Source organism: Ziziphus jujuba, chromosome 8, assembly GCF_031755915.1.
Source record: "Ziziphus jujuba cultivar Dongzao chromosome 8, ASM3175591v1".
Classification (NCBI taxonomy): Eukaryota; Viridiplantae; Streptophyta; class Magnoliopsida; order Rosales; family Rhamnaceae; genus Ziziphus; species Ziziphus jujuba.
Window position 1 is genome coordinate 5,724,639 of NC_083386.1, and position 26,698 is coordinate 5,751,336.

General features: G+C 34.9%; 2 protein-coding genes across 3 annotated transcripts; both read left to right on the top strand.

Annotated features, from left to right (window-relative positions):
- Positions 1–280: 280 nt before the first annotated feature.
- LOC107412907 (DNA-directed RNA polymerase V subunit 1) lies at positions 281–14,872 on the top strand. Its single transcript, XM_048470214.2, has 18 exons — positions 281–566; positions 1,265–1,351; positions 1,531–1,657; positions 1,775–1,890; positions 2,632–2,685; positions 3,037–3,204; positions 3,623–3,781; positions 3,883–5,772; positions 5,953–6,128; positions 6,992–7,061; positions 7,177–7,298; positions 8,500–8,660; positions 9,548–9,822; positions 10,199–10,372; positions 10,492–10,632; positions 10,735–12,455; positions 13,402–13,516; positions 14,084–14,872. The coding sequence occupies exons 2-18, from the start codon at positions 1,274–1,276 to the stop codon at positions 14,366–14,368; spliced, it is 5,832 nt and encodes a 1,943-aa protein (XP_048326171.2). The 5' UTR covers positions 281–566; positions 1,265–1,273; the 3' UTR covers positions 14,369–14,872.
- Positions 14,873–15,688: 816 nt separating this feature from the next.
- On the top strand, positions 15,689–26,340 carry LOC125421374 (uncharacterized). 2 transcript variants are annotated; one of them, XM_060819488.1, is made up of 18 exons: positions 15,689–15,836; positions 15,951–16,097; positions 16,214–16,453; positions 16,800–16,946; positions 17,254–17,332; positions 17,641–17,824; positions 18,520–18,585; positions 19,366–19,611; positions 20,468–20,674; positions 20,789–21,092; positions 21,771–21,930; positions 22,039–22,147; positions 23,156–23,291; positions 23,383–23,438; positions 23,514–23,813; positions 24,320–24,442; positions 24,878–25,567; positions 25,865–26,340. In XM_060819488.1, exons 2-18 carry the CDS (start codon positions 15,962–15,964, stop codon positions 26,033–26,035), a joined length of 3,354 nt encoding a protein of 1,117 aa, XP_060675471.1. In that variant the 5' UTR covers positions 15,689–15,836; positions 15,951–15,961; the 3' UTR covers positions 26,036–26,340. The 2 variants fall into 2 exon arrangements, with proteins under 2 accessions (XP_060675471.1, XP_060675470.1); XM_060819487.1 differs by lacking the exon at positions 15,689–15,836 and having other exon boundaries at positions 15,849–16,097.
- Positions 26,341–26,698: the final 358 nt, after the last annotated feature.

Consider the following 26,698-nt stretch of genomic DNA (forward strand, 5'->3'; position numbering starts at 1 on the left):
GCTTTTCCAAATCCAACACTCATTTCAACAAAATTTAATTTACAATAATAAAAAAAAAAAAAAAGAAGAAGAAAAGATCAATTCCTGTTTCTGCAAACTTTCTTCCCTCCAATCACCCTTCATTTATTCCAAAGCCAAAACCAAAAGAAAAAAGTCAATGAGGACAGATGAGTCATTTTAAAAGTAAAAAGAGCCAACACTAGCCACGTGTAAACCCAAATGTACATTTTTCGGTTTTTTTTAATTTTTAATTTTCCCAGAAAACACAAAGGCCAAAAAAAAAAAAAAAAAAAAAAAAAAAAGGAAAAGGTACAGACCCAATTTCCTCATGCAAAACTAATTTCCCTCGTCCCACTCACTCTCTCACTCTCACTCTGGCTCTCTCTTCTCACTCTCTCTCTCTCACAAACCATTGGGAGAGACTGACCGAGAAAACCCCAGAGAGAGGTTTTTCCTGAAACCCATTTTCTCGTTTCTCGTCTTTTAGGGTTTAATTTGGGGTTTTTTTTATATTTCGGTTTCAAACGCAGAGAGTCGGAGTTTGAGAGGAAGCTGGAGTTTTAACGGTAAGTTTTTTTTTTTTTTTTTTTTTTCTGCTTTACATTTTAGCGTTTGGTTGCTGAGAATGTGCTTAGGAAATCAAAAGAAAACGTTGGAGGAAATGGGTTTTTGTGAAAATTGTTAAAACTACTTGAAGTTTGGAATTATAGGGGAGAAAAATCTCTACATTGGGTTTTGTTTTATTTTTTTTCTATAATTTCTTTAAATTATTTTGGCAGTCACAGAGCTTATTTCTAATTCTCTTTCTATGTCTTGCTAAACCCACTTTCTTTTTTCCTTTTTTATTTTTTGTTTTAAAGCGTTTGGTTGCTGAGAATGTGCTTTGGAACCCAAAAGAAAACGGTGGGAGAAATGGGTTTTTGTGGAAAATGTTAAAACTATTTGAAGTTTGGAATTATAGGGGAGAAAAATCTCTACATTGGGTTTTATTTTATTTTTCTCTAAATTTCTTTCAAGTTATCTTGGTGGCCACATAGATGCTAGTTTCTATTTCCCTCTTTCTATTTCTTGCTAAACGCATTTTTTTATTTGCTTGCCGGCTTTTGTTCTTTGGGACTTCTGTCAGTGGTTTATTGTTATAGTTTGATTGGTAATTCTTTAAGTTTTGGTTGTAGAGTAGAGTTGTTTATTTGTTTCTGAACCATGCAGAATTAATTGTACATGCCGCTCTAAGTAGTGGAAATGTAAATTTTTTTTTTACTAGGACCTTGGTATGGAGGAAACCATCTCAAGTATTCCGGACGGGGAAATTATAGGAATCAAGTTTGGTCTGGCAACTCATAAGGAAATTGTAAGTGAAAATTTACTAGTTCTTTGATTTTTTCTCATATACCGTCTTGAAATGTTGTGATGAAATTGAATTCATCAACCACTAGATGAGAGTTGCATTGAGAGTTCTGTTTTTCACTTCTTCAATACCTAACAATTTCAGTAATTTTTTTTTTTTTTTTATTCTCAATTTTCTTATAGTGTACAGCGTCTATCAATGAATTTCCAATTAGCCATGCCAGTCAGCTGTCTAACCCCTTCCTTGGTCTGCCTCTCGAATTCGGAAAATGTGAATCTTGTGGTACCGCTGAACCTGGACAGTGTGAAGGTGTGTAAGCCATTATTCTTTCCTTTTTTAACCTTGTGTGGGCTAATGGGATGTTGTTAAAAGCAGCAGTGTGCAGTCATAGCTTCTGAATAAAAAGTTAAAATGTTTTCATTTCAGGTCACTTTGGATATATTGAATTGCCTATACCAATATATCATCCGAGCCACGTTAATGAGTTGAAGAAAATGTTAAGCTTGATATGTTTGAATTGCTTAAAAGTGAAAAAAAATAAGGTACTGCCTGATTTTTTGTTTTCTCCATCTTCTGGTATATGTCTTCGTAATAACATATTTTTGCTTAGAGCAGAGATTATTTTTGACAATTTTTTAGTTTGTTATCTAGGTCTTCAATTTTATTTAAAAAACTGTGTGCTGGATTTTTTATTTTTATTTTTATTTATTTTTTCCTTTCTTTAGAGGAGCAGATGATTTACATGAATTTGTGGTTGAGATTAAAGCTACTTATGAGAGAAAGCAACCCTCTATCATGTAGCTCATAGATATGATAGAGAGCTGCTGCTGTCACATAGCTTATAGAAGCTACTTATGAGAAAGAGCCACCTTCTTTGTTCTAGCTCGTAGGTCCTGTAGTCATTCATTGGATATCCCGTTAAAGGTTGTCTTTTATTATGTCCTCATTAAAGATGTACCTGTCATTGTACTGAATGTGTATCTAAGTTCTGCAATAGAAGAATTAAGATTTGTTTCTAGTTTCTAGTAGACGTAAAATCATTATCTACATTTTACAAATCTTAAAATTTGTTGCACATGCTTTTTATATCATATGAAAAGTAGTTTAGCTACTAGTCTGAAAATATATATATATATATATATTGGAAATGCAGTTGATCTTAAGCATGCAGTGTTAGTGTTTTCTCTATCTTATTTTGTAACATTTTGTAGACTGGTTGCAGAATATTTTGATTTTGAACTCACATTTGTTATGGTTGGTCTAACTGGGTTGATATCATGCAGATTCCAACCAAGAGCACTGGTATAGCAGAAAGACTAATATCTTCGTGTTGTGAGGTGAGTGTAAGATGATCAAGATAACATTCTTGTCTTAGTTTTTTAAGTATCTTTTGCATACAACTGTGGTGTGGCATTTGTATCTTAATATTATTAAAGGGAAACTAAATGAAGTTTGTGGGATGTTCAGAATATTGATATCTTTGTCTTTAATATTGGGTCATGTTTAGTTTGTTTTGTCTATTTGTATGCTTGGAGGTATCCTAACCTCAGGAACAACTCATTGACCTGTAGGCTTAAGGTTTAGCTAGATTAAGATTTACATGTCCTGGCATTGCTAATTTTTCACAGAATTTGAAAGATTTTGGTAATTGGCATGATTTTTGTTTATTTGAAATTTTGATCTTTTAGGTAGCTCCACAAGTTTCAATTCGAGACGCTAAAACACGAGATGGTGTTTGTTACTTGGAATTGAAACGTCAATCTAGGTCTACTTTACAACCTGGTTTCTGGAATTTCTTGGACAAGTATGGTTTTCATTATGGTAACGAAAACAGGCGCACTTTGCTGCCTTGCGAGGTTTGCTTCCTACTGCTCTCCTGTATGTCTACTTTTTTTGAAGTCTGTTTGTCCCTTTCTATGGGTGTAGTGTTGATATGTTCATAAGTTAGTTTCTTCTTGCTTTGTTCTGTTGTTTCTGCATACACTGAAGATGATTTTTCTTATTTTCCTTGTTTATGTTGCCACTTCCTTTCCCCTCCACACCACCCCCAACACACACGTGCCTTCGTACTTTGGTTTGACGAAAAATAAAATATATATGTGCATAGACATGTTATTTGTTCTAATTCCAGTAATTTGGTAAAACGACCATCTTACTGACCTGAATTTTTTAAAACCAATTTTACTGCATGCAATGATTCTATTACTTATTTATTACTATTATTGTTATTATTATTTTTTTATGCTTTTCTTCTTCTTTTTTGTTAACTAATAGGTGATGGAAATTCTAAAGAGAGTCTCTGAGGACAGCAGAAAAAAACTGGTTGCTAAAGGTTTTGCCCCTCAAGATGGATATGTGATGCAATACTTACCTGTTCCTCCTAACTGTTTGTCTGTTCCTGAAATTTCTGACGGTGTTACTGTCATGTCTACGGTAAGCCAACCATAAACCAATCAGGTTGCATAGTTTGATTGTACCTTAACCATTTATGGATGACATGCTTTATCACATTTTTCTTTCATGTTGCTTTCTAGGATCCCTCTATGACCATGCTCAAGAAAGTTCTAAAGCAGATTGAAATCATCAAAAGTTCAAGGTCTGGTTCACCAAACTTTGAAGCTCATGAAGTGGAGGCCAATGAGCTGCAATTAGCTGTTGACCAGTACCTTCAAATAAGGGGTACCACAAAGCAAACTCGGGATATGGATGCACAACTCGGGGTGAGCAAAGAAGCCAGCAATTCAACAAAAGCATGGCTTGACAAGATGAGAACTTTGTTCATAAGAAAGGGGTCAGGCTTCTCTTCTCGCTCTGTGATTACGGGGGATGCATATAAAGGTGTCAGTGAAATTGGTATCCCTTGTGAAATTGCTCACAGGATTACATTTGAGGAGAAGGTTAGTGAGCACAATATGACATATCTTCAAGAGTTAGTTGATAACAAGCTGTGCTTAACTTATAAGGATGGTTCTTCGACATACTCACTGCGAGAGGGTTCAAAAGGGCATACTGTTCTAAGATTGGGTCAAGTGGTACATCGAAGGATTATGGATGGAGATCTTGTTTTTGTCAATCGGCCACCAACCACCCATAAACATTCACTGCAAGCACTTCGAGTCTATGTCCATGATGATCATACAGTGAAGATAAACCCTCTTATTTGTGGTCCCTTAAGTGCTGACTTTGACGGTGATTGTATCCACTTGTTTTATCCCCAGTCTCTGGCGGCAAAGGCAGAAGTCTTGGAGCTTTTCTCAGTGGAGAAACAACTTCTGAGCTCGCATAACGGCATCCTGAACTTGCAATTGGCTAATGACTCGCTGCTGTCATTAAAGAGATTGTTTAACTCATATTTTATGGACAAGGCTGCTGCTCAGCAATTGGCAATGTTTGCCTCATCTTCTTTGCCACAGCCTGCATTTCTGAAGGCTTATTCAAGTAAGCATTGTTGGACAGCATTGCAGATATTACAGACCGCTTTGCCTGCTCTATTTGACTGCTCCAGTGAGAGATACCTAATTAAGGGAAGTGACATATTGAGACTTGATCTCAATAGAGATATTATCCCTGTGGTGATCAATGACATGGCGACATCTATTTTCTTTGAGAGGGGCTCTGAAGAGGTTCTGAAATTCTTCAACTCATTACAGCCTTTGCTGATGGAGCATATGTTTTCAGAAGGTTTCAGTGTTAGCTTGGAAGATTTCTCTATGTGCTTGGAATCCATACAACAAATTCAGAAGGGTATTCTGGATATTTCTCCTCTGCTGTTTCACCTGAAATCAACGCACAATGAGCTGCTGGAATTGCAGTTGGAGAGTCATATTCGTGTTGTGAAAACCCCAGTTATAAATTTCGTTCTGGAGTCATCTGCTTTGGGTGATTTGATTGACTCCAAAAGTGATTCTGCCATCAACAAAGTAGTTCAACAGATTGGGTTCCTTGGCCTGCAGATTTCAGATCAAGGAAAGTTCTACACCAAGACACTGGTTGAGGATGTTTCTTCCCTGTACAAAAACAAATATCCTTTTGAAAGAATTGATTATCCTTCTGCAGAGTATGGACTGGTGAAGAGCTGCTTCTTCCATGGGTTGGATCCATATGAAGAAATGGTTCATTCAATCTCTACTCGGGAAGTAATCGTCCGGTCATCTAGAGGTTTGACAGAACCTGGAACTCTCTTCAAAAATTTGATGGCCATCCTTCGGGATGTTATTATCTGTTATGATGGCACAGTCAGAAACGTGTGTAGCAATTCCATCATTCAGTTTGACTATGGGCTGAAGACAGGAACTGGGCCTCAAAATTTTTACCCTCCTGGTGAACCTGTTGGTATGTTAGCTGCAACTGCAATGTCAAATCCAGCATATAAAGCAGTTCTTGATTCTACTCCAAGCAGCACTTCCTCATGGCAACTGATGAAGGTAGATTACTTTTTTAGGTACCAAATATAATTACATTCTTCTTTTCAATGCTTTGTTTTCTTCTTTTTTGGACAGTGCATTCTAAGACGTTCCTCATATTGTAATGCGAATATATATATATATATATATATTTCTTTACTATTGTTGCTGTTGTTATTGTTATTATTTTTTATTTTTCAGGAAGTACTTCTTTCCAGTGCCAGTTTTAAGAATGACATTGTTGATCGGCGTGTAATTTTGTATTTGAATGCCTGTGACTGTCCAAGAAAATACTGCCGAGAAAATGCGGCCTATTCGGTTAAGAACCAGTTGAAAAAAGTTAGTCTTAAGGATACCGCAGTGGAGTTCTTGATTGAGTATGTTTTCCTCTTTTAGCTATGTTTTCTGAATATACCTATATATATATATATTTATGCTTGTACAAATATGGTGAACTGTTGGTTTGTGTTGACATGTCTTAAGTCTTTGTAAACTTGATTGAATAATTTTTATTTTATTGGTCTTGTTAAGTTACTTCAATCAAAAGAATTTGGAATATCCTTGAACTCCATTTTGGGACGTGCCTATATATATGAGGCTAACTTAGTAGATATTCCAGTTTGCTTTATGTACATGGGCTTCTACTGCAATACACCTTTCTAAAGTAGATCAAATAAAAGGTAAGGGAAATCCTTAAGTCCTTTGAAGTTGAAGCCACATAAAGATGCCAAAACCTCAGATGATTCCAAAGAAATTTACATCCTGTAGTTTTCCTCCTAGTGAGTTCTGTTTTTGTTGGATCCATATTGCTATAAGAAGTGTCAAAATGGCACATCTCTGATTCCTCCTCGGCATCATCAGTCACAGAAGAAACAGAGGCAACATCCATTGAGAGTTTGCTTCACTCTACTATTTATATATTGTGTATGCCTCAGGACAACACTAGTTGATGATGTTTCTCTTGTGATATTAGCTTCGTCTTCTGTGATTTTCTTAACTGTGAACCCAGAATTACTAGCTACTTTATTTAAAACTGACAGAAACTAGTAAATGAAAGATATCATGTTATTTTCACGCCTTTTGACTTATATTAAAAAAATGACTGTTAGTTTACTTTCAGGATCTTTGATGGTGCTCATATTTTATTTTATTTCACTTTAATTTTTAAAATTGTATATTTAAATAAAGTTATTAAATCCGTGACATATCAGCTCTTTGTTATTATGTTTATTACATGCAGATATAAGCAGTCTGTGTTGCGAGGGTATCATAGTGATGCTGGCCTTGTTGGACATCTTCATTTGAATGAGGTTGGCATGCTTTTTTGTCCGGCATTAGAACTTTTCTTTTCTGTTTTCCTCACATATCAAGCTTATTTTACAGATTTGATGTATCACTATGAGTAATTGGGTCTATATTGCACAGGTGCTGCTCAAAGAGTTGAATCTCACCATGCAAGACATTCTTCAAAAATGTCAAGACACTGTTAATTCACACCGTAAGAAGAAGAAAGATAAAGTTTTTAAAAAAGCAGTTTTGTCTATCTGGTTAGTTTTTCATTTGACTTGTAATTATATTTGTTATCTGTTTTTTGTGAACCTTGATTATTGTTGGTTACTATATCTGCAAAAAACTTTCAAGATGTGGAACAGTTTCCAGATAAGAATGATACCTCAAAGGATTCCATTAACCCTTTTTTTTTTTTTTTTTTTTTCCATTTTTCATTTTAAAAAATAGAAAGAGGACACAGAGCAGGGTATGCTGTTGTGTATGAATCTGATGATGATTGGTATATACTGGGTGAAGTTTTAGAGTTAGTATACAAGGGAGTTGAAACTGTTTTTTTGGAGTTGTTTTTGGTTTTTCATTGTTTAGTGTTGGTGTTCATCGTTCTTGTTGTGCTTAGTATTACTAGTTACAATCCCAAAGCTTAAAGTGTTCAGCAATATGCCTAATTATGCAAAGCAAGCCAACATAACACACACTTAATGCTTCCTTCCATGTGTCATTCACTAATCAGAAGCAAAGTAGGCCTTGCACTGAACATGAATAATTACAAGAAACAAGGGTTATTAGGATTTAATTATAGAATCGAATGGACATTTTAAGCTTTGGTACCATGTCAAGTTGTGAACAATTTGGAAATCTAAAACCTTAATTTGTTAGGGAATGGGTCCAACCATAGCAAGCCAATACAGCACAATTCTTAAGTGTGTCACAAGTTGGATCACTAGTCCATCTTTCTGTGCTGCGTAACGTTTTGTTAAAAAAACGGTGTTTGTTGTTTCCTTAATAAATAAATAAATAAATAAATAAAGAGAAAAAGAAAAACAGTTCTTTGTTTTCCAAATAAGAGGGGAAGTAAGAAAAGACACTAAACTACAAAGTTTTCTGTGCACAATATTGCTGTATCTACCGCACTGCTTTCTTCTTTCCTAGAAGTTTGTCTCCTCTTAAATGGAACTAAAAAAGCTAACAAAATATATTTATATATATATATATATATGTATGAAATTCTTGGGTTTAACAAAATATTTATATATATATATATATATGAAATTCTTCTTTCCTAGAAATTTGTGTAATTCAGGCTTTAGCATGCTTGGGTTTTTTTACTTGGTGCTACTTCTGTTAATGTCCTCCGTGTTTAGTTTTACATTTTACCTATGACAGTACCATATATTTGAGTGTGGAAAACCATGTAATTTATGGTTTTTTTTTTTTTTCCCTCCCCCTTTTCCTTTGCAGTGAGTGTTGCTCTTTTCAGCAATTTTCTTCAAATGAAGGATCTGAAGTACCTTGCCTGATGTTAGAATGGCAAGATGCAGAAAGTGGTATCCCTTTAGAGGAAACTTCACGTATACTTGCAGATTTGATTTGCCCAGTTCTGTTGAAAACAACCATCAAAGGTAACTTTTAGAGGAAGTTGTATGTTGTTCTATAATCCACCAAAGGTAACTTTTAGAGGACATTGTATGCTGTTCTATAATCTATCTATTTATGTAGCAAATTAGAAAACACAATCATAAAAACACTTATTTCTGTGTATTTGTTTTACTTTTATGGTTTTACCTGCGACCAATCCTCATTCTCGTACTCCTCTGTAGCCAATATATTTTAGTTTGACAAAGGAGAAGGATTTCCCTCCTCCTTATTTGTCTAAAACTAACTATATACCCCGTAAGGAAAAACATAATGGCCCTCAAAGTAGTGTTCTTGAAGGAAAGTTCAAGATCTCGATTTCCATGGAAATATATTAAGTTCACAATGTCGTTTTCACTGGGATTTTATCATTTTGCTTGTTAAACTTGAGTTGGGAAAATAGTGCTTCTTAGTTGTAGAAGAGGGTTCTTGTTGTCTTTTTTTTTTTTTTGGAAAATTTCTAATCTTCTTTATTAGTTTGTAATATCAATATTTTCTAAGAATCTATTGTATTTCTTATCCCAAATGAAGAAGATTAAGGTTTTTAGGACCATTTTAAGTACCTGGCATCTTCAGGCTTCAACCAAAGGAGTTTAAGGATAGCCTTTTTTCCTTGCTTCATTTATGCTGTTGAAATGCCTTGTAATAAAGTATTTTTGAGTTAGAGTTTCATCATATTGGGGATTTGCCATGCTCCTAAAACTAGTTTTTGTTCTCTACTTACTCAATAAAGTTATCTTTCTTTTAAGAAATTAGTTTCTCAAGTGTTCATGAAAATTTATAATTTGTTTTGAGGCAGTTACTAGATTGTAAGACTAAATGTCAAGGTATTTTGATGTTTAATAATGGAAACACTTTTATATCTGGTGGGCAGGTGATCCCCGGATTTGTTCAGCAAATATAATCTGGATAAATCCAAATACAACAATTTGGATAAGAAATGGACGCAAATCTTCGAAGGGTGAACTGGCTGTGGATGTTGTTTTGGAGAAATCAGCTGTCAAGCAAAGTGGTGATGCATGGAGGGTAGTCCTTGATTCGTGCCTTCCTGTGCTTCATTTAATTGACACCAGGCGTTCCGTTCCATACGCCATCAAACAAGTTCAAGACTTGCTGGGGATTTCTTGTGCTTTTGATCAAGCAGTTGAGGTACTATGTCAAGTTCATATTTTGTCTTCATTTTTAAGATTGGTTCCTCAATATTAGTGCACCAGATGCCATGTCCTTGATGATTGTTTCAAACTCTCCCCACTGAATTTCTCTTTTATTTATTATTACTATTGTTTATAATGAGATAAGAACTGAACTTTAATGATATAAATGAAATACAAAATTTAATAGTAATCCTCTCAAAGAAAAGACATCAAATTAGGCTAAATTACAATTCATCCCGTTTGAAGCAAAAAGAAGCAACTCTTTAAATTCCTGAGGAATTTGCGCCCCTAGAGAAGCAAACAATTTGATAGCATCCAGCATTAACTTCTGGTATCAATCTTCATATATCCTCCATGTCTTTAAATTGCAGCGCTTAGCAAAATCGGTATCAATGGTGGCCAAAGGTGTTCTGAAAGAGCATCTCATCCTCTTGGCAAACAGTATGACTTGTACGGGTAATTTGATTGGCTTTAATTCTGGTGGTTATAAAGCATTATCTCGCTCATTGAATGTCCAAGTTCCGTTTACTGATGCTACACTTTTTGTAAGTGATTATTTATTCTTGTCTAACATTTGAAGAAGCTATTTAAATATACTTTGTAGTTTGAAACTTAGAATAATTGCAATTGTTCTAAAATTACTTCTCCTTATATGTGGTTGCAGACACCAAAAAGGTGTTTTGAGAGAGCAGCGGAAAAGTGTCATATGGATACTTTGGATAGCATAGTTGCAACATGTTCCTGGGGTAAGCATGTTGCAGTTGGTACTGGATCAAGGTTTGATATCTTGTGGGACACAAGAGAGGTATTTATGAATTATTCTTCGTTTTAGTTAATCTGAGCTATATTCAACTTTATCTTGTGGGCTACTGGAATTTTCCAAATATGATTAGTACTACATTTCCAGGTGGAATTGAATCAAGGTGGAGTTGATGTTTACGACTTTTTAGATCTAATGACTACTGCAGATAGAGAAGAATCAACTACTGCATGTCTAGGTGCAGAAATTGATGATCTCATGTTAGAAGATGAAATTGCAGAAGATGAAAATGGAGAGTTGAGGCTATCCCCTAACTGGGGAAGTTTCTCTCCTACAAAAGACCAAGAAGACACATCGAAGGAAAGCGGTTGGGAAACTGTGGTTGCTTGGCAAAATAAAGCTAAAGAGAATACGTCACAACCAAATATGTGGTCAGGTTGGGAGAGAAATGAAGCTCAAGCACAGAGGGCAGAATCTAGTGACTGGGATAACAAGGCAACTCCCGAAAAATTTCCAGCTCGTTGGTCATCAAATGCTGAAGACTGGACTGAAACTGCACATCCATCCCAAGAACATAATGAGCCTCGTAAAGCTGAAGATAAAATGACAAAGCCTAATGTTTGGTCCTCTTGGGGAGCAGATGAAACTCAAACAGATAGGGGAGAGCGTTGTGACTGGGGTAACAAGGTCATACCCAAAAAAGCTGTGGCTCATTGGTCTTCTTCAAATACTGATGACTGGACTGAAAATGCACATCCATCTCCGATAGAGGAACTTGCTGAGCTTCCAAAAGGTGAAGATAATATATCAAAGCCAAATGTTAGGTCAGCTTGGGGGCGAGATGAAACTCAAACCCAAGGGAGTGAGCCTTGTGATTGGAACACCAAGGTCACTCCTAGAAAAACAGTGGATGGTTGGTCTTCTTCACATGATGATGACTGGACTGGAACTGCTCACACATCTCAAGCAGTGGAACATGCTGAGCCTCCTGCTGCCAATCATTCTTGGGGGCAGCAAAAGTCCCCCAAAAGTGTTCAAAGTTGGGGCCAGAAAACATCTCCGGAAGTTTCCTCAGATTGGAAGCAGCAAAAGTCTCCGGAAAGCTCTCAAGGTTGGGGGCAGAAGAAGTCTCCCAAAAGTGCCCATAGTTGGAGGCAGCAAAACTCTCCAGAAATTTTCCAAGATTGTGAGCAGCAAAAGCCTCAGGAAAGTTCCCAAGGTTGGGAGCGGCAAAAGTCTCCTGAACATTCCCAAGGTTGGGGACACCAAAAGTCCAAGGAAAGTTCCAAAGGTTGGGAGCAGCAAACGTCGTCTCCTGAACATTCCCAAGGTTGGGGCCACCAAAAGTCTGAGGAAAATTCCCAAAGTTGGGAGCAGCAAAAGTCTCATGAGCATTCCCAAGGTTGGGGGCAGCCAAAGTCTCAAGAAAGTTCCCAAGGTTGGGGACAGCAAAAGACTTTGGAAAGTTCCCAAGGTAGGGGACGGCAAAAGTCTCCTGAAAGTTCCCAAGGCTGGACCTCTCAAGTAGAGTCGAAGCCAGCAGCAAGTTCACATGGTTGGGAATCACCAAAAGCTGGATATGATAGTGAGAAACAGAAGCAGTGGGGACAGAGGAGTGGAGAACCTTACAAGAACAATCGTTTTGAAGGCTCAAGGGGCAGGGGTTCAAATGCTGGAGAATGGAAGAGTAGGAAAAGCTGGCCCAATAAAACACATGGAATGGGGAGTGAAAATTTTAGCGGGGCTGCGGCTGGATTATTTACAGCAACAAGACAGAGAATAGATATTTTTACCTCTGAGGAACAAGATGCTCTCTCCACCATCGAACCAATCATGCACTCCATCAGACGAATTATGCATCAATCTGGGTATGTTTTCTATGACAGATTGTTTTTGCATTGAGGACTAGAAGTTATATTAGCTATTGTAGTACACTGTCCACTCTAGTGAGGGAGAAAATAATATTATCATTCGAAAATATTATGTGTATGTGTGTGAACAGATGCATATACATCTTCATCTTGTTATTTTAAGTTAAGAATTTTGGAAATTTTGCATATTTCCTTGACTTAGACTGCTTTCTGCATTAGGACCTTAGGACAGAGAATTCTTCTTATAATTGTCTTCATGGTCTGTTTTAAATGCTTTATATTTCCATTTTGGTTCTCCCTATTATGGTGATCTTTGATTTCAAGTTTTCTATTTTTGTAGTTTGCAAGCATACTATTATGCATTGCAGTCTTTTAGAACGTTGCATGGGGGAAAAACTGATGGAATTGGTTAGAAGTATTATATATAGTATTTGAGCGAGTAGTCTGTAGAAATAAAAAGTGACTTTTTTGTCCTTCAGTGGGTGCATCCGGGAGCAATTAATTGTTTGGGATGATAGAGTAATTTTCTTTTTTAGATTAGGGTACGAATATTCTGCATTTTATTATGTGCATCACGGATAGAAAAGATGGTTCTTTGGTTCTTTATGGGCATCTACTTTGAATGAGTTTTGAGGATGTTCTGGTTGTCGCTTAGTTTTGTGTTGGGAAGATGTTATATAATTTATTTTGCTTAAGGGTTGTGAGTTTATGATTTAGTGTACTTATTACTATATGGCTTGTATTTTGCTTTCATTCTTTCCCTACGTATAGTTGTGACATTATCCACCATTTTGCATACATTTTATTTTGTGCTATTTTGTGCCCCGATCTGCAAATGGATGTCCTTTATCTTTTAAATTATAATTGCTTGCAGTATCTTTGTGTCATCTTCTATGAGATTCACATTTGCCTAACATGTCGGGTTTTGAATTTTTGTATTCAGGTACGGTGATGGGGATCCACTGTCAGATGCTGATCAATCATACATACTCGATAATGTCTTCAATTACCATCCCGATAAAGCCACTAAAACGGGTTCTGGAATTGATCATCTTACAGTATGTTTCACTCTTGCATTAGGCCTTGTTTAAAACTATTTTCTATTTATTTATTTATTTTGTTAGGAAACAGAATTTACTGAGTCAAATACATGCACATTAAACATACTTGCATAGTTTTTATTTTTGGCCATGAAATCTCAAGAATTTGGGAAATAAGCTTAGTATAAGTTGAACTGACAAAAAGTTCCCATGAGATATACTTGCATACATAGAACAGTTAGTGGAGGATAGAAAGGTCCAGAAATGGTTCCAAGTTGGAAACTTGAAAAATTATGTTTTTGGTTTGGTTTAGCTTAGCTTTCATGATAAGAGTTCCATGTTGGATGAGGTCTTAATCTTCATAATGTAGGAATGTATTATGCATACAAGGATTTATTTGCTGCTATTTAGGTGTGTGGGCATGTTTTAAAATGGGAGGAGATGCATTGAGACCTTGTGGGAGTTCTTGAGAAAACATGCTTTTTGACTGCACTAAAAATCTCATTTTCTCTTACATGCTTGCAGGAAACTTTGTGTTTTTGGGTTTCATATTCCATTAATTTACATTGAAAATTAATATTACAGATTAGCAGGCACAGCAGTTTTCAGGACAGCCGGTGCTTATACATTGTCTCAACAGACGGTCGTAAAGTAGATTTTTCTTACCGCAAATGCTTGGAGAATTTGATCAAAACCAAGTATCCTGATGTTGCAGAAGCATTCATGAGCAAGTATTTTAGAAAGCCCCGCTCTGGAGTGAATCGAGAACGAACCCCCAGTCTTGTGCAAACTCCGAATGAAAACCTCTTTCCTGAGCACACTCCGAATGAGAACCCCATTTCAGAGCAAACGGCAAGTGAAAATGCATAGTCGGCCATGTTTCATTGAAGTTTGTTTGTTTGTTTTTTTGTTTTTTTTTTTAATTATTTTTTTCAGTAAAAAGGGTAGCCAGATTCAAATGTTTCTTCCATCTGCTATTTTGATTCTGTATATACCAGGCAGATGGTCGTGTAATTATTATATCAGCTCTATTTTCGCCCTTTTTTTTAAAAAAAATTTCTTTATTTGTTTTAATGGTATAGCATTTTCTAGTTTTTTAGTTATTTGGTTGGTGAGAGTGTAACTAAAACTCTGAATTAGGAGAAACCACAAGATGTTTAATCCTTGTTGCTGTTTAGAATCAGATACAGGCCAAAAAGACCTTACAGTCTCATCAGTATATTCTCCAGTATCTAACTCCTGCTGTTCTTTGTCAACCAATTTGGAGGGTTGATTTCTGTTTTTCTGTAATCTCTGCCAATTCTGTTTGGTGATACATCATTGTTGATCTAAATAAAAAGTTGATTAGGTTGTGGATAATGCCACCCATGACTAGGATCGGGATAACCATTTTCTGACTCTTGTCCAGCTCATTTTCTGCCTTCAATGTTTATCTTTTCAAGATAAGCTTTTACAAGTTTAAATTGTTTAATTTTATTTTATATAATAATACAAATGAGTGTTTTCCTCCATTCTTAACAAAAGTGGGTAATAAAGAGGCTAATAGGTCATTGCAATAAAAAGGTTGATTGGACATTTTTGTCATAGTCCATAAAATAATTTTTTTTGTCATAGTCCATAAAATAAAAAAAATAATAAAATAATTAAAAAAAAGGATTTTTAAGAAGCGTTTTACACATGAAGTGAAACAGCACATGCCTTTCTGCATTATAAAGAGTAGTATTTCATATAATATCTCAAAAAATTCAGCAAGCAGATCTCAAAAAAAAAACAAAAAAAAAAAAAAAACCAAATTCGAGAATTTACGGTCAAATTTACCAATAATTATTTCTGATTGTCTGACAACTATAAAAAAGTACATATATTATAAAAAATAAAAATAAGAATTTATAAACAAGTATTTAAGTTTTGTGTAGGCTTTTCTTTCACTTATAGTAAAATGTAAATTATTTAATAAGTTGGCTAGATAATACCAAGAGGAATATAAATGGATTTTTATTTTATTTTTTTCAAAAAGTTCATATTCTTTAACAATACGATAATTTTATAAACAAAAATGAGAAGACTAATTTTGGTATTATTTTACAAATTATTATATATCATAGAATTCATATAAGACTTCACATTGAATGTATTCTATACGATAAAAATGGAAAAAGATTTGAAAATTCGATCATCCGTGCACGTAAAGTTCCATATTACGAAAAGCCAGTAGTAGGAAGACAAGTGGCGAGATAAAATGAATAAAAATTGAACCTTGATATTTTATTTTATTTTTTATTTTTTTGCTTATTATTGTGAGTTGACTGATTGAAGAAGCTCTCACTCTCAGTGCAAAGTGACAGTCTCTCTCTCTCTCTCTCTCTCTCTCTCTCTCTCTCTCATTCTCGGCAACTTTATTTGGTTTTCATTTTTCTGTGAGTGATTAATTCTACTTTTCATGGGGTTACAGCTTTAGAGGCCATGGCTTCTTCTTCTTTGGTCGGTCACCTGGTTTTTCCTCCAGAGAATGGGCATAAGGTGTGGGAGGACCAGACTTTCATCAAATGGAGGAAGAGAGAACCCCATGTCACTTTTCATTGCCATGAATCTATTGAAGGTAATAAAAAAAGAAAAAAAAAAGAAAAACAGAGATAGAGACAGAAGTGCAATAAAAGTTTTTATTTTTATCATTGCTTTTTTTGGGTGTATTTAATCCTCGTGTTTGTTGGGTAGGATCTCTGAAATACTGGTATGAACGAAACAAAGTGAATTATTTGGTAGCTAATTCTGCTGTTTGGAATGATGATGCCGTTGATAGAGCACTTGATAGTGCAGCTTTTTGGGTCAGGGGCCTTCCTTTTGTCAAGTCTTTGTCTGGATATTGGAGGTTTTTCTTGGCATCGTCTCCAAGCAAGGTTCCTGAAAATTTTCATGATAGTGCATTTCATGACTCTGAGTGGAAAACTTTGCCTGGTAAGAGATCATGTCCATAAATACATTCATTTTTCAGTTTCCGTTTTCCATTTGCACATTGACACATATTCTTGTGTTGTATACAAATATATATACATGTTCTTCTTGAATGGTAGAGAAGCCTAACTGTACAATATTTGGATATTCTTGATTGGTGGTTTTCTTTTTCTTTTTTTTTGGCCTTTTTCTGTTAGCATTTGAGCCTTACCAAGATTGTTATTTGATATGATTATTAAGTAGCCCTTTACATGCTGTTGCATAATCATGGTTGGTTAAGATGTAAGAAACAATTCCTTATAGTATGACTATATTTTATAGTCTGAAATTTTTTTTTCCAATGGAACAGTCCCTTCTAATTGGCAGATGCATGGATTTGATCACCCTATATATACAAATTTTACATATCCGTTTCCATTTGATCCACCGTTTGTGCCAAAGGAGAATCCTACTGGTTGCTATAGAACGTACTTTAAGATTCCTGAAGAGTGGAAAGGTATGAACTATTTAAAGGCATTTCATATATACCTTTTCTCGGAGTTTATACTTTTATATGAACCTTGACATTAACACCTCTATCCTTCTGTGTTACCTTATTCGATCATTTTAGAATCTGCATAATGCTAAATGTTAGTGATTGAATCTTCACTCTACATAATATTATATTTTCTGCTTCATTTTTCTTATGCATAGCTTCAAAATTTATACTTTTGTAGGTATGCACGTCTATATATCTATGTTTGTAATTGTTGTTGCCTAAAATTTGCGTTGGCTTTATATGATGTACCAATTTCCATTCACAGGTCGTAGGATTTTGTTGCACTTCCAAGCTGTTGATTCTGCCTTCTTTGCATGGATAAATGGTGTCCCAGTAGGATATAGGTAATTAATATTTGTAATGTCGTTTATTTCTTATAAGTTATAGTATTTATCTTGCCTGCACATTCTTAATGTTATGTTACCATCGGTCCAAAATTAAATTATTAGGAAATGACTGTTATACCAAATTAACATAAACACAACACTTCCCTTCATGTATGGGTCTGTCCGATAATGGGACAAGGAGTAGAGCATGCATGAGTCAAGTAAATATTTGATCTATATATTTTACTTTCATGCATGGAGTCTTCTAAGTGATTAATCCTCTAGTGAATTTATTAACAACCTTTCCAAATAATGTGTTAGGTCAGTCAGGATAGTAGACTACCTGCTGAATTTGAAATCACTGATTATTGTCATCCAATTGGTTCGGGCAATAAGAATGTTCTGGCTGTGCAAGTATTTAAATGGAGTGATGGCTCTTACCTCGAAGATCAAGATCATTGGTTGTTATCTGGCATTCATCGTGACGTGCTTCTTCTAGCTAAGCCATCGGTCTGTATTTCTTCTCACTTTAGTTATAATTGCTATTGTCTTTTTATAATTTGTTGAAATGAAGAATCAAGAAAATACAAGACCATTCTCTAGGATATAATGGCATACTCTTATTTATACCATGAAATCTAAGGCTTGTATATTGAGAAGTCACAGATTGAAAAATGTGAAGTTACCATTTCCTAAAAGCTTGAACTGATAGGAAGTACCCGATTAGCTATCAAGCTAACATAAGATATATAATATTTGACACTCACCCTTATGTGTAGGCTTCTGTAATCCATGTATAGTGCATTTAATGCAAGCTTTACATGGTTTAGGATAATTCTAAAATTCTCCATCTCTTAATGTGTTTTTTGGCCATGTACTATAAAACAGTTTTCTGGTTCTGAAAACAGCAATTCCTAAAAAAATGCCGTTTAAACCATGAAAACTGTTTTGTATTGCATGGCCAAACAAGTTTCTGAGTATATTGATGCTCCCAGTACTAGGCTTAGGTTTAGATATGGAATAGAAGCACCAAAAAGAGGTAACCTTCTGTTCCTATTAAAAAATAGATGATCCAAATTATTTCCTTTATTTTTCTTGTAAAATTTGCTTATCATTGTAAATGTTACTTTTGTGATGTTTGGTTCCTATCAGTTACTTGTAGTACACTGCATGACAAACAAATCATTAAAATAACTGATGTGCAGGTATTCATTGCAGACTATTTTTTCAAATCAAACCTGGCTGAGGATTTTTCTTATGCAAACATACAGGCAAGCATTGCTCTTTTTGTTATTGTGTATAAAACTGGAAATATTGTATATGATCGAGTTCAAGAAGTTTTTTTTCTTTGTTCATGGTCAGTGTTTGATATATGAAGTCGGCAAACTAACATGGAAAATCTAATGGTAAAAGCTAAAAAACCACTATAAGGATTGTTCAATCTTGACTTTGGGAGTCAGTGGCTGCATGGTTGTTACTGAGAAAGCATCTGCAGATCAATTGACCCCTCTTTAATGAGACTCAGTACTCACATCTTCATAACTTCCCTGCAATTCTAATATATTTTGACCACTGTCCATCTAATAATATCTATTATTCGTATAGTATCTCAGATTTCTGTCAATCTATTTCGTGTTCACCATGCTTGAAGAAGTGTCTTATTATTATTATTATTATTAACTTCAAGATGCTTGAAGAAGAGTTAAGGGTTATGAAAATAGTATGGATTAACTGTTTTGAAATGGAGGCTATGACATCTTCATAAGAAAAATAACTTTCGTTTAATAACTACAATAACCATCCTTCAACTTTTGCATATGTCTCAATAAAAGTTCTTCATTTCTTTTTCTGTACTGAAGAATGTAGCGTGCAAGTTCACATTATAGATCATGTTTTGTTTCCCTCATTTGTTTTTTATACTTCAGGTTGATAATTGTAAGATATTAGAGCTTTACGTATCCGTGTTGATTTCTAGGGCATGCTTTTAGAATCTACCTATGATATGGTGAGATTATCATGTTCTAAGTCCTTTTTTGTGCACTTTTTCTCAGGTTGAAGTGAAAATAGATTACTCTCGAGAAACCTCTAAAGAAAATATTCTTGCCAAATATACTTTAGAAGCTGCATTATATGATACTGGTGGCTGGTACAAGAGTGATGGATACTCTGATCTGATATCTTCTAATGTGGCCAACCTTAAGCTCAATCCATCATCAAGTAGATGTGCAGTTCCAGGATTTCGTGGATATTTTCTTGAAGGGAAACTGGGAGTGCCCAGGCTTTGGTCAGCAGAACAAGTGAGGAAATTCAATTCATTCATAATTATGTTGTAGTTAAAAGCATTTTGAACTATAGATACTTTCATGCATCAATGGTCTACATTGCATTCTGTTCTTAATGTTTACCGAAAATCCATCATGTTCTTGTCTGCTTTTGCTTTTTTGTTTTTTATAAAATTGTCAACCTTATTTTCGTGTATGTGTATGCTAAGTTGCCATTGGTTCCAAAAGCTTAAGGATATAGGAATTGTGTCCGAATGTGTACATTAAGCTAACAAAAAATAGTTGTAGATAGTTTTAGCACTCCTCACTTGTGGGGAAGTGTCGGCCTAGTCAAGTTAAAATAATACTAAAAGATATTATTAATAATGCAGAGAAAATCATTGGAAAAAATTGCATTTACAATCATAGGCCTGTAAATAATATGATCTGTAGAAAAATCGTATACTTTTTATTCATGGGAGCCAGTAAAATTTCATGAATTTTTCTTCCCAATAAATGCACAATGTATGTGTGTTAAAATTAAAACTCGTTTTTTGCAGTTCCGTTTTTGTGTCATTTTTCTACCTTTTGCTTTAATGGATGAAAATGTGATTGCCATATGTCTTGTAAGTTAACCTTACAATACATTTCACAACAGGGAACCTCTATTTTTGGTTTTCCTGAATGATGGTTACCTTACAAGGCACATGATTACCTTCCATTCAGTTTATTTGATTGATTATGGTTTCTATGTAATGTAATTGACTAATTATTCTTTCTTTAACAGAAAAGTTTAGTGAAATTTTATATTGCATAATTTGATTTGCTTATCTCATTTTCTGTTAAATACTGGGTTCCCACATCTTATATGTTTGTTTATGTTCATTCACAGCCAAATTTGTACGCTCTTGTTGTCATCCTTAAAGATGAATCTGGCAGTATAGTTGACTGCGAATCATGCCTGGTAGGCATACGAAAAGTATCTAAAGCCTATAAACAGCTGCTTGTCAATGGACATCCAATTATAATAAGAGGTGTAAACAGGCATGAACATCATCCGCGTCTGGGGAAGACAAACATAGAGGCCTGTATGGTTAAGGTGACTTCTACTTTTGTTCCCTTTCCTTTTCATGGTTCTGTTTTAATGTGCTCTTTATATTATGTATATTTTTTCTCTTCTTTTTCTTTTTCAATTTTGATATTCTGGATACAGGATTTGGTTCTAATGAAGCAGAACAATATCAATGCTGTGAGAAACAGCCATTATCCCCAACATCCTCATTGGTATGAGCTTTGTGATTTGTTCGGTGTGTATATGATAGATGAAGCCAATATTGAGACACATGGTTTTGATTATTCTGGACATCTTAAGCATCCCACTTTGGATCCCAGTTGGGCACCTGCAATGATGGACCGTGTCATAAGCATGGTGGAAAGAGATAAAAATCATGCTTGCATTATATGTTGGTCTTTAGGAAATGAATCAGGATATGGACCTAATCATTCTGCTTCAGCTGGTATCAGATTTATTTTCATTTCTTGGTTTTGCTGGTTTGATAGCTATTTCTATAAACTACCTTTACATTTATTTGCTTTCAAGAAAATATATAGCTACTTTTATTTTCTTTAGGACATAGACATAGAACTATCAATGAAGTGGCTCCTAAGGGAATTCTATATGTTTTGTCGAATAAGATATTCCATGTATGGTGTTTATAGTTAAATGCCTTTGAATTTCAAAGATTATAAGTGTGTTAGAGCGTAATATATAGAATTAGTTGTCAAGAAAGTAAATTTGAGATTTCTGGAGTCAGTGAAACATAATTAGGTTTTAATTTAGTGGTTGTGGTCAGAAGTAAATAGCAAGCCGCTTCTTGTGGTTCCAGGATAGAGAGTAAACATATGATTTTCAGAGACAATAATATTGAGATGTCAGTGTAAAATTTTGCGTTCAAGAGGGTTGGTTGAGAGTATGAACAAGTGTTAAAATAACCTTGTAGTAGCTAGAAGCTCTGAACCAGTGTGACGAAAATAAGAAACATTAAAGTCTACTAAGGCCTAAATATTAATAAAATCTCTCCCTTAAGGAAAGAGAAAAAGAAAGAAAGGCAATGTTGAAATTTTCATTTCTCAAATTATGTTTTTCCTTATTATGTATTTGTTTTCCTTATTATTTTCAATCATGGATGCCTTAGGTTGGGTTCGAGAAAAGGATCCCTCAAGGTTTTTACACTATGAAGGAGGTGGATCCAGAACCTCATCTACAGATATTGTATGTCCCATGTATATGCGCATTTGGGACATAGTGAAGATTGCAAAGGATCCAAATGAAATCCGTCCTTTGATATTATGCGAGTATGCTATTTGATAATTTCTTATATTTTCAAAACTGTCGAAAATTGAGATGTCCCTTTCTCATGCGCAAGGTCATGTTTAAGTATTCTTACGGTTGAAAGATGGCAGGTATTCTCATGCAATGGGAAACAGCAATGGTAACATACCTGAATATTGGGAAGCAATTGACAGCACATTTGGTCTTCAAGGTGGCTTTATCTGGGAATGGGTTGACCAGGTGAACCGTTCTTGCTTTCTTATTATATACGGCAGATTACCGACATCTTGTCAAAACTTTTGACATCAAGCCTTCTTGTGCCATCTCAAAAAGGATTGATGAATTTGTTTGTTTTTTGTGATAATTATCAAAGCTGTAGCTCACATTTTCTTTAGAAGTGGCGGTGTGGATATAATGGCTTTTATGATGTTGATGGGTGGTTTTGTTTTCTGCACAGTCGTCAACGAGTCAAGAAATTATTAGAAAATAGGAAGAAGAAGAATCTTTTAGACATTTTCCTTGTATTATAGTGCTTTGAGTGCAAATGCAGGATATGCTGGAGTTGGTACTTGTCTTAAATCCACGGTTATCTCTCTTCCTCTCTTATTCACGTGTCATATGTTTGTAGTGCATACACACATTTTCTAAGTTTTGAAGCTCAACAAAGTAAAGATGTTAACCATTATTCTTTATTACTGTCCTCCCTTTGCTTGAACACCACTCTCTCTCTCTCTCTCTCTCTCTCTCTCTCTCTCTCTCTCTCTCTCTCTCTCTCTAAAGTGGTGCTTTTCACCATACACTACTACACCAGTCAAATTTTGGTTGGAAAAGATTCCAAAGCACCCCTAGGCTGTTAGCTTCACCTAAGTGTCTGTAGGAATAGAGCTATATTGTCTTAGTGTTCTTGCATTCCTAGCTTAGTATCTATTCATTTTCTAGTTATTTTCAAAATTTGATGTTATGTTTCTGTAAGGTTATTACCAAGTTCTCAATATCCCTGTAATTCCATGCTTACAACTGTGGAATGTTGCTGTTAATTAAGTTTGTTATACTATTGTTAGGGCATATTTCCTAACAGTTTTAAGTTAATTAAAAAATTGACTATTGTTCAATAGAAGAAAGACGTGAAGAAAAGAAGATCTGTGACAGAAAAAGAGATTCTGCTCTAGATGAGCTGTCTCATTGTATTTAATATTTATATCGCTAGACACCATAAAAGTTGAAATAAGATTTGCACTTTGCATGCAGGGGCTATTGAAGGATGGTCCAGACGGTAGTAAGCATTGGGCATATGGAGGTGACTGGGGTGATTTTCCTGACGATTTGAACTTCTGTTTGCATGGAATTAATTGGCCAGACCGAACTCCTCATCCTGCAATGCATGGTGATTTGATGATTTTTATTGTTTAGGAGTGCTAATATGAAATATTAGCATTTTTCAAATCTCAACTGATGGTTTTGATTGCTGTTTTCAGAAGTCAAGTATGTGTATCAACCAGTCAAGGTTTCATTTATGGAACAAACACTTCAGGTAATTCTTACATAATTTGCTAATGTTTTTTGTTAAACTTCATAGCTGAGTGGCTTTCTTAATTTCGCCTTGCAGATAAAAAACACTCATTTTTATGAAACAACTGAAGGGTTGGAGTTCAGTTGGGCTGTTCATGGGGATGGGTGGAAACTTGGGTCCGGAATTCTATCTTTTCCTCTGATTAAACCCCAGAGTAGTTATGATATCGAATGGCAGTCAGCTCCATGGTCTACTCTATGGTCATCATCATCTGCTGAGGATATTTTTTTGACAATAACTGCAAAGCTTTCGCAGTCCACACGATGGGTTGAAGCTGGTCATGTCATTTCATCTACACAAGTCCAGTTGCCTGCCAAAAGAAAATTTGTTCCTCATGTACTTACTCCTTTTTGACACCTTAACTAGCAAAGAATACGTTTTACATCTTTAATGATAGGGAAAAATGCAAAAAAGTGCATTGAACTATCAGTAGTTACAAAAACTCGTGCCAAACTAAGTAAATATTAAAATGATCCCTTAAAATATGATAAGATCTGTTATTACTGAACTCTAATATCAACCTGCTATAGATAATAGGATTGAAATGAATCTTTTATGTTGAAAATATTATTTTGATATTGTAATACCTGTCATTTTTAAAGTAAAAGGATGAGTCATCTAACATGGTTAATCTAATCAAACCTAAATTAGTGTCGGCATGCATGTATAATTGTACATAAATATCTATTTATATTTTACTTTGTATGAGTATTTTTACTAATGAAAATTTAATAGTTTGTTTTTGTTTTGCACATGTTTCTTAGTTTAGGGTACTATTTGTAAGACTAAGCGGCTTTTTTGTCTTTATTGATAACAGCTTTGTAATTGACCTCAATTTGCAGTTGATTAAGACTAAAGATGCTGCCTTTCATAGTGAAATTATTGAGGATTCAATAAAAATCAGTCAACAGAATTTGTGGGAGATAATATTGAATGTTAGAACTGGAGCTTTCGAAAGCTGGAAGGTAGTTCTCACCATATATTGTTAACAATGTTATCTTTTTATTACTATCATTATTATATATGAAGGCTGTTTTGGTTCAAATATGGACTTGGGTTTGGTACGAGAAACTTGAATGGTGTGGGAGTAAAAATAAATTGATAAATAATTCAGGAGTTGAGCTAGAAATTCTCAAGCCACATCCTGTAGGAATTTTGTATTCCTTTTTCTAATGAATCTTGTTATACTTTTCAATGAATCTATTCGAGTCTTTGATTGGCTTACAGACATATATGAAAATGAAATGAAGCATTTTAACTATTTGGTATCCTTTTCATTTCAATTATTTTCTCTTTCAAGTAGAAGTTATTATGCATACTTCATGCTATAGTCTCTTCAAGTACTAAGCATATGACCCGTAATAAAATGATGATTGGCAAAACATGGTTATAAATGGCAGGTTGAAGGAGTTTCTTTGATGAATAAGGGAATATTCCCATGCTTTTGGCGTGCACCCACAGATAATGACAATGGAGGAGGCTCTGCCAGTTATTTATCCTTATGGAAGGCTGCTCATATTGATCGCCTTCATTATATTACAGAAAGCTGCTCTATACAGAATAAGACAGACCATCTTGTGAAAATAACAGCAGTTTTTCTTGGTGTCCCAAAGAAGGAGGATGGTTCTTCATCCAACTTAGAAAACAAAGATTATTTAATCAAAACTGAGGTGATTTACACAATCTACAGTTCTGGGGATGTCATCGTGGAATGTAATGTAAAACCAAACCCAAATCTCCCTCCTTTGCCTCGTGTGGGAGTTGAGTTCCATTTGGAAAAATCATTGAACCAGATTACATGGTATGGAAGAGGACCATTTGAATGTTATCCCGACAGAAAAGCAGCTGCTCATGTTGACATTTACCAGCAGAAAGTAGATGACTTGCATGTTCCATATATTGTTCCTGTGGAATCTTCTGGTAGGGCAGATGTTAGATGGGTTACATTCCAAAATAAGAATGGTTTTGGAGTTTATGCTTCAATATATGACAACTCTCCCCCTATGCAACTGAACGCTAGTTACTACACTACAGCAGAGCTACAGCGGGCAACACATATTGAAGATCTAATCAAAGGAGATACCATTGAGGTAATTTCTTCGGTTGATAATTAAATTCTTCATCACCTTTAAAATAGTTCATACATTGCTAACATTTAAAATCAGCGGTTTCTTGCATTCTTTCTACGTGCACCTGTTTGAGTCTTTTTTCTTCAGTAAAATTCTATGTGAAACTCATCACTGTTGTAGCTGTCTTCTTAAAGCAAGATCCTCTATGATGAATATGTTTCTACTTTTCAATATGCTGTTATTACAACTCTTGTGCATCTTAATACCATAATATGTATGTTGATTTTTACCTCTAGCGAGTGACAAAATGAGTTACAGGTTCATCTTGACCATAAGCACATGGGTGTGGGCGGAGATGATAGTTGGACCCCCTGTGTCCATGACAAATACCTAGTTCCTGCTGTTCCATACTCATTCTCGATCAGGTTTTCTCCGATAACTCCAGCCACTTCTGGCCAGGACATCTACAAATCCCAGCTCCAAAACTAAAACAAAAGAAAATTATGGATTTGGGTATCTTGGTACTGTATGGTATGAAGGTGTAATATAAGAACTATGAAACAAGATGTTTCACCTTGAGTTCATGTGTCAGCTTTGTTGGAATAGCGTTTATTTCCTACTAGGATAGTCCATTTTTGGGAATATGTGTAATCTTTGTATGGTAGAATTAGTTGTTGATTTGTAACTAGCTATAAATTAGGAGTTAGTTTCTTCTTCTTCTTTTTTATTTTTATTTTTATCTAACTAATTGTAACATAATTGTGTATAGGAGAGGCTTATTACCTCTTATAAGATATATGCGACTGATGGCTAGGCATTATGAAAAAAAAAAATAATAATAATAATAAAAAAAAAATTCTACAGGTTCCCACATAGTATCAGAGCTTACCTTTGATTACCGCAAAAAAAATAACATAAAATAAAATAAAATGTCTGGCGCATCCAGTGTAGGTGATCAGTCGCTCAATTCTGGACTAGCAAAATCATCTTCGAAATCTACTCTCCTGTCAAATACTTATGACAATTTTTCTTTTCAATTGATCACCACTTATAAACTCAATGGAGAAAATTATCTCCAATGGTACCAGTCGATTAAGTTATTCATTCGAAATTATGGAAAAATTGGGTTTGTGATGGGAGCTACACAGAAAC

Excerpts from the sequence above, each read along its gene's own strand:
- LOC107412907 (XM_048470214.2), top strand. The coding sequence starts at position 1,274 with ATGGAGGAAACCATCTCAAGTATTCCGGACGGGGAAATTATAGGAATC. Across the intron at positions 1,658-1,774 it reads TGAACCTGGACAGTGTGAAG|GTCACTTTGGATATATTGAA; the intron begins GTGTGTAAGCCA and ends TTTTCATTTCAG. Across the intron at positions 1,891-2,631 it reads TAAAAGTGAAAAAAAATAAG|ATTCCAACCAAGAGCACTGG; the intron begins GTACTGCCTGAT and ends GATATCATGCAG.
- LOC125421374 (XM_060819488.1), top strand. The coding sequence starts at position 15,962 with ATGGCTTCTTCTTCTTTGGTCGGTCACCTGGTTTTTCCTCCAGAGAAT. Across the intron at positions 16,454-16,799 it reads TGAGTGGAAAACTTTGCCTG|TCCCTTCTAATTGGCAGATG; the intron begins GTAAGAGATCAT and ends CCAATGGAACAG. Across the intron at positions 21,931-22,038 it reads CGTCCTTTGATATTATGCGA|GTATTCTCATGCAATGGGAA; the intron begins GTATGCTATTTG and ends GAAAGATGGCAG.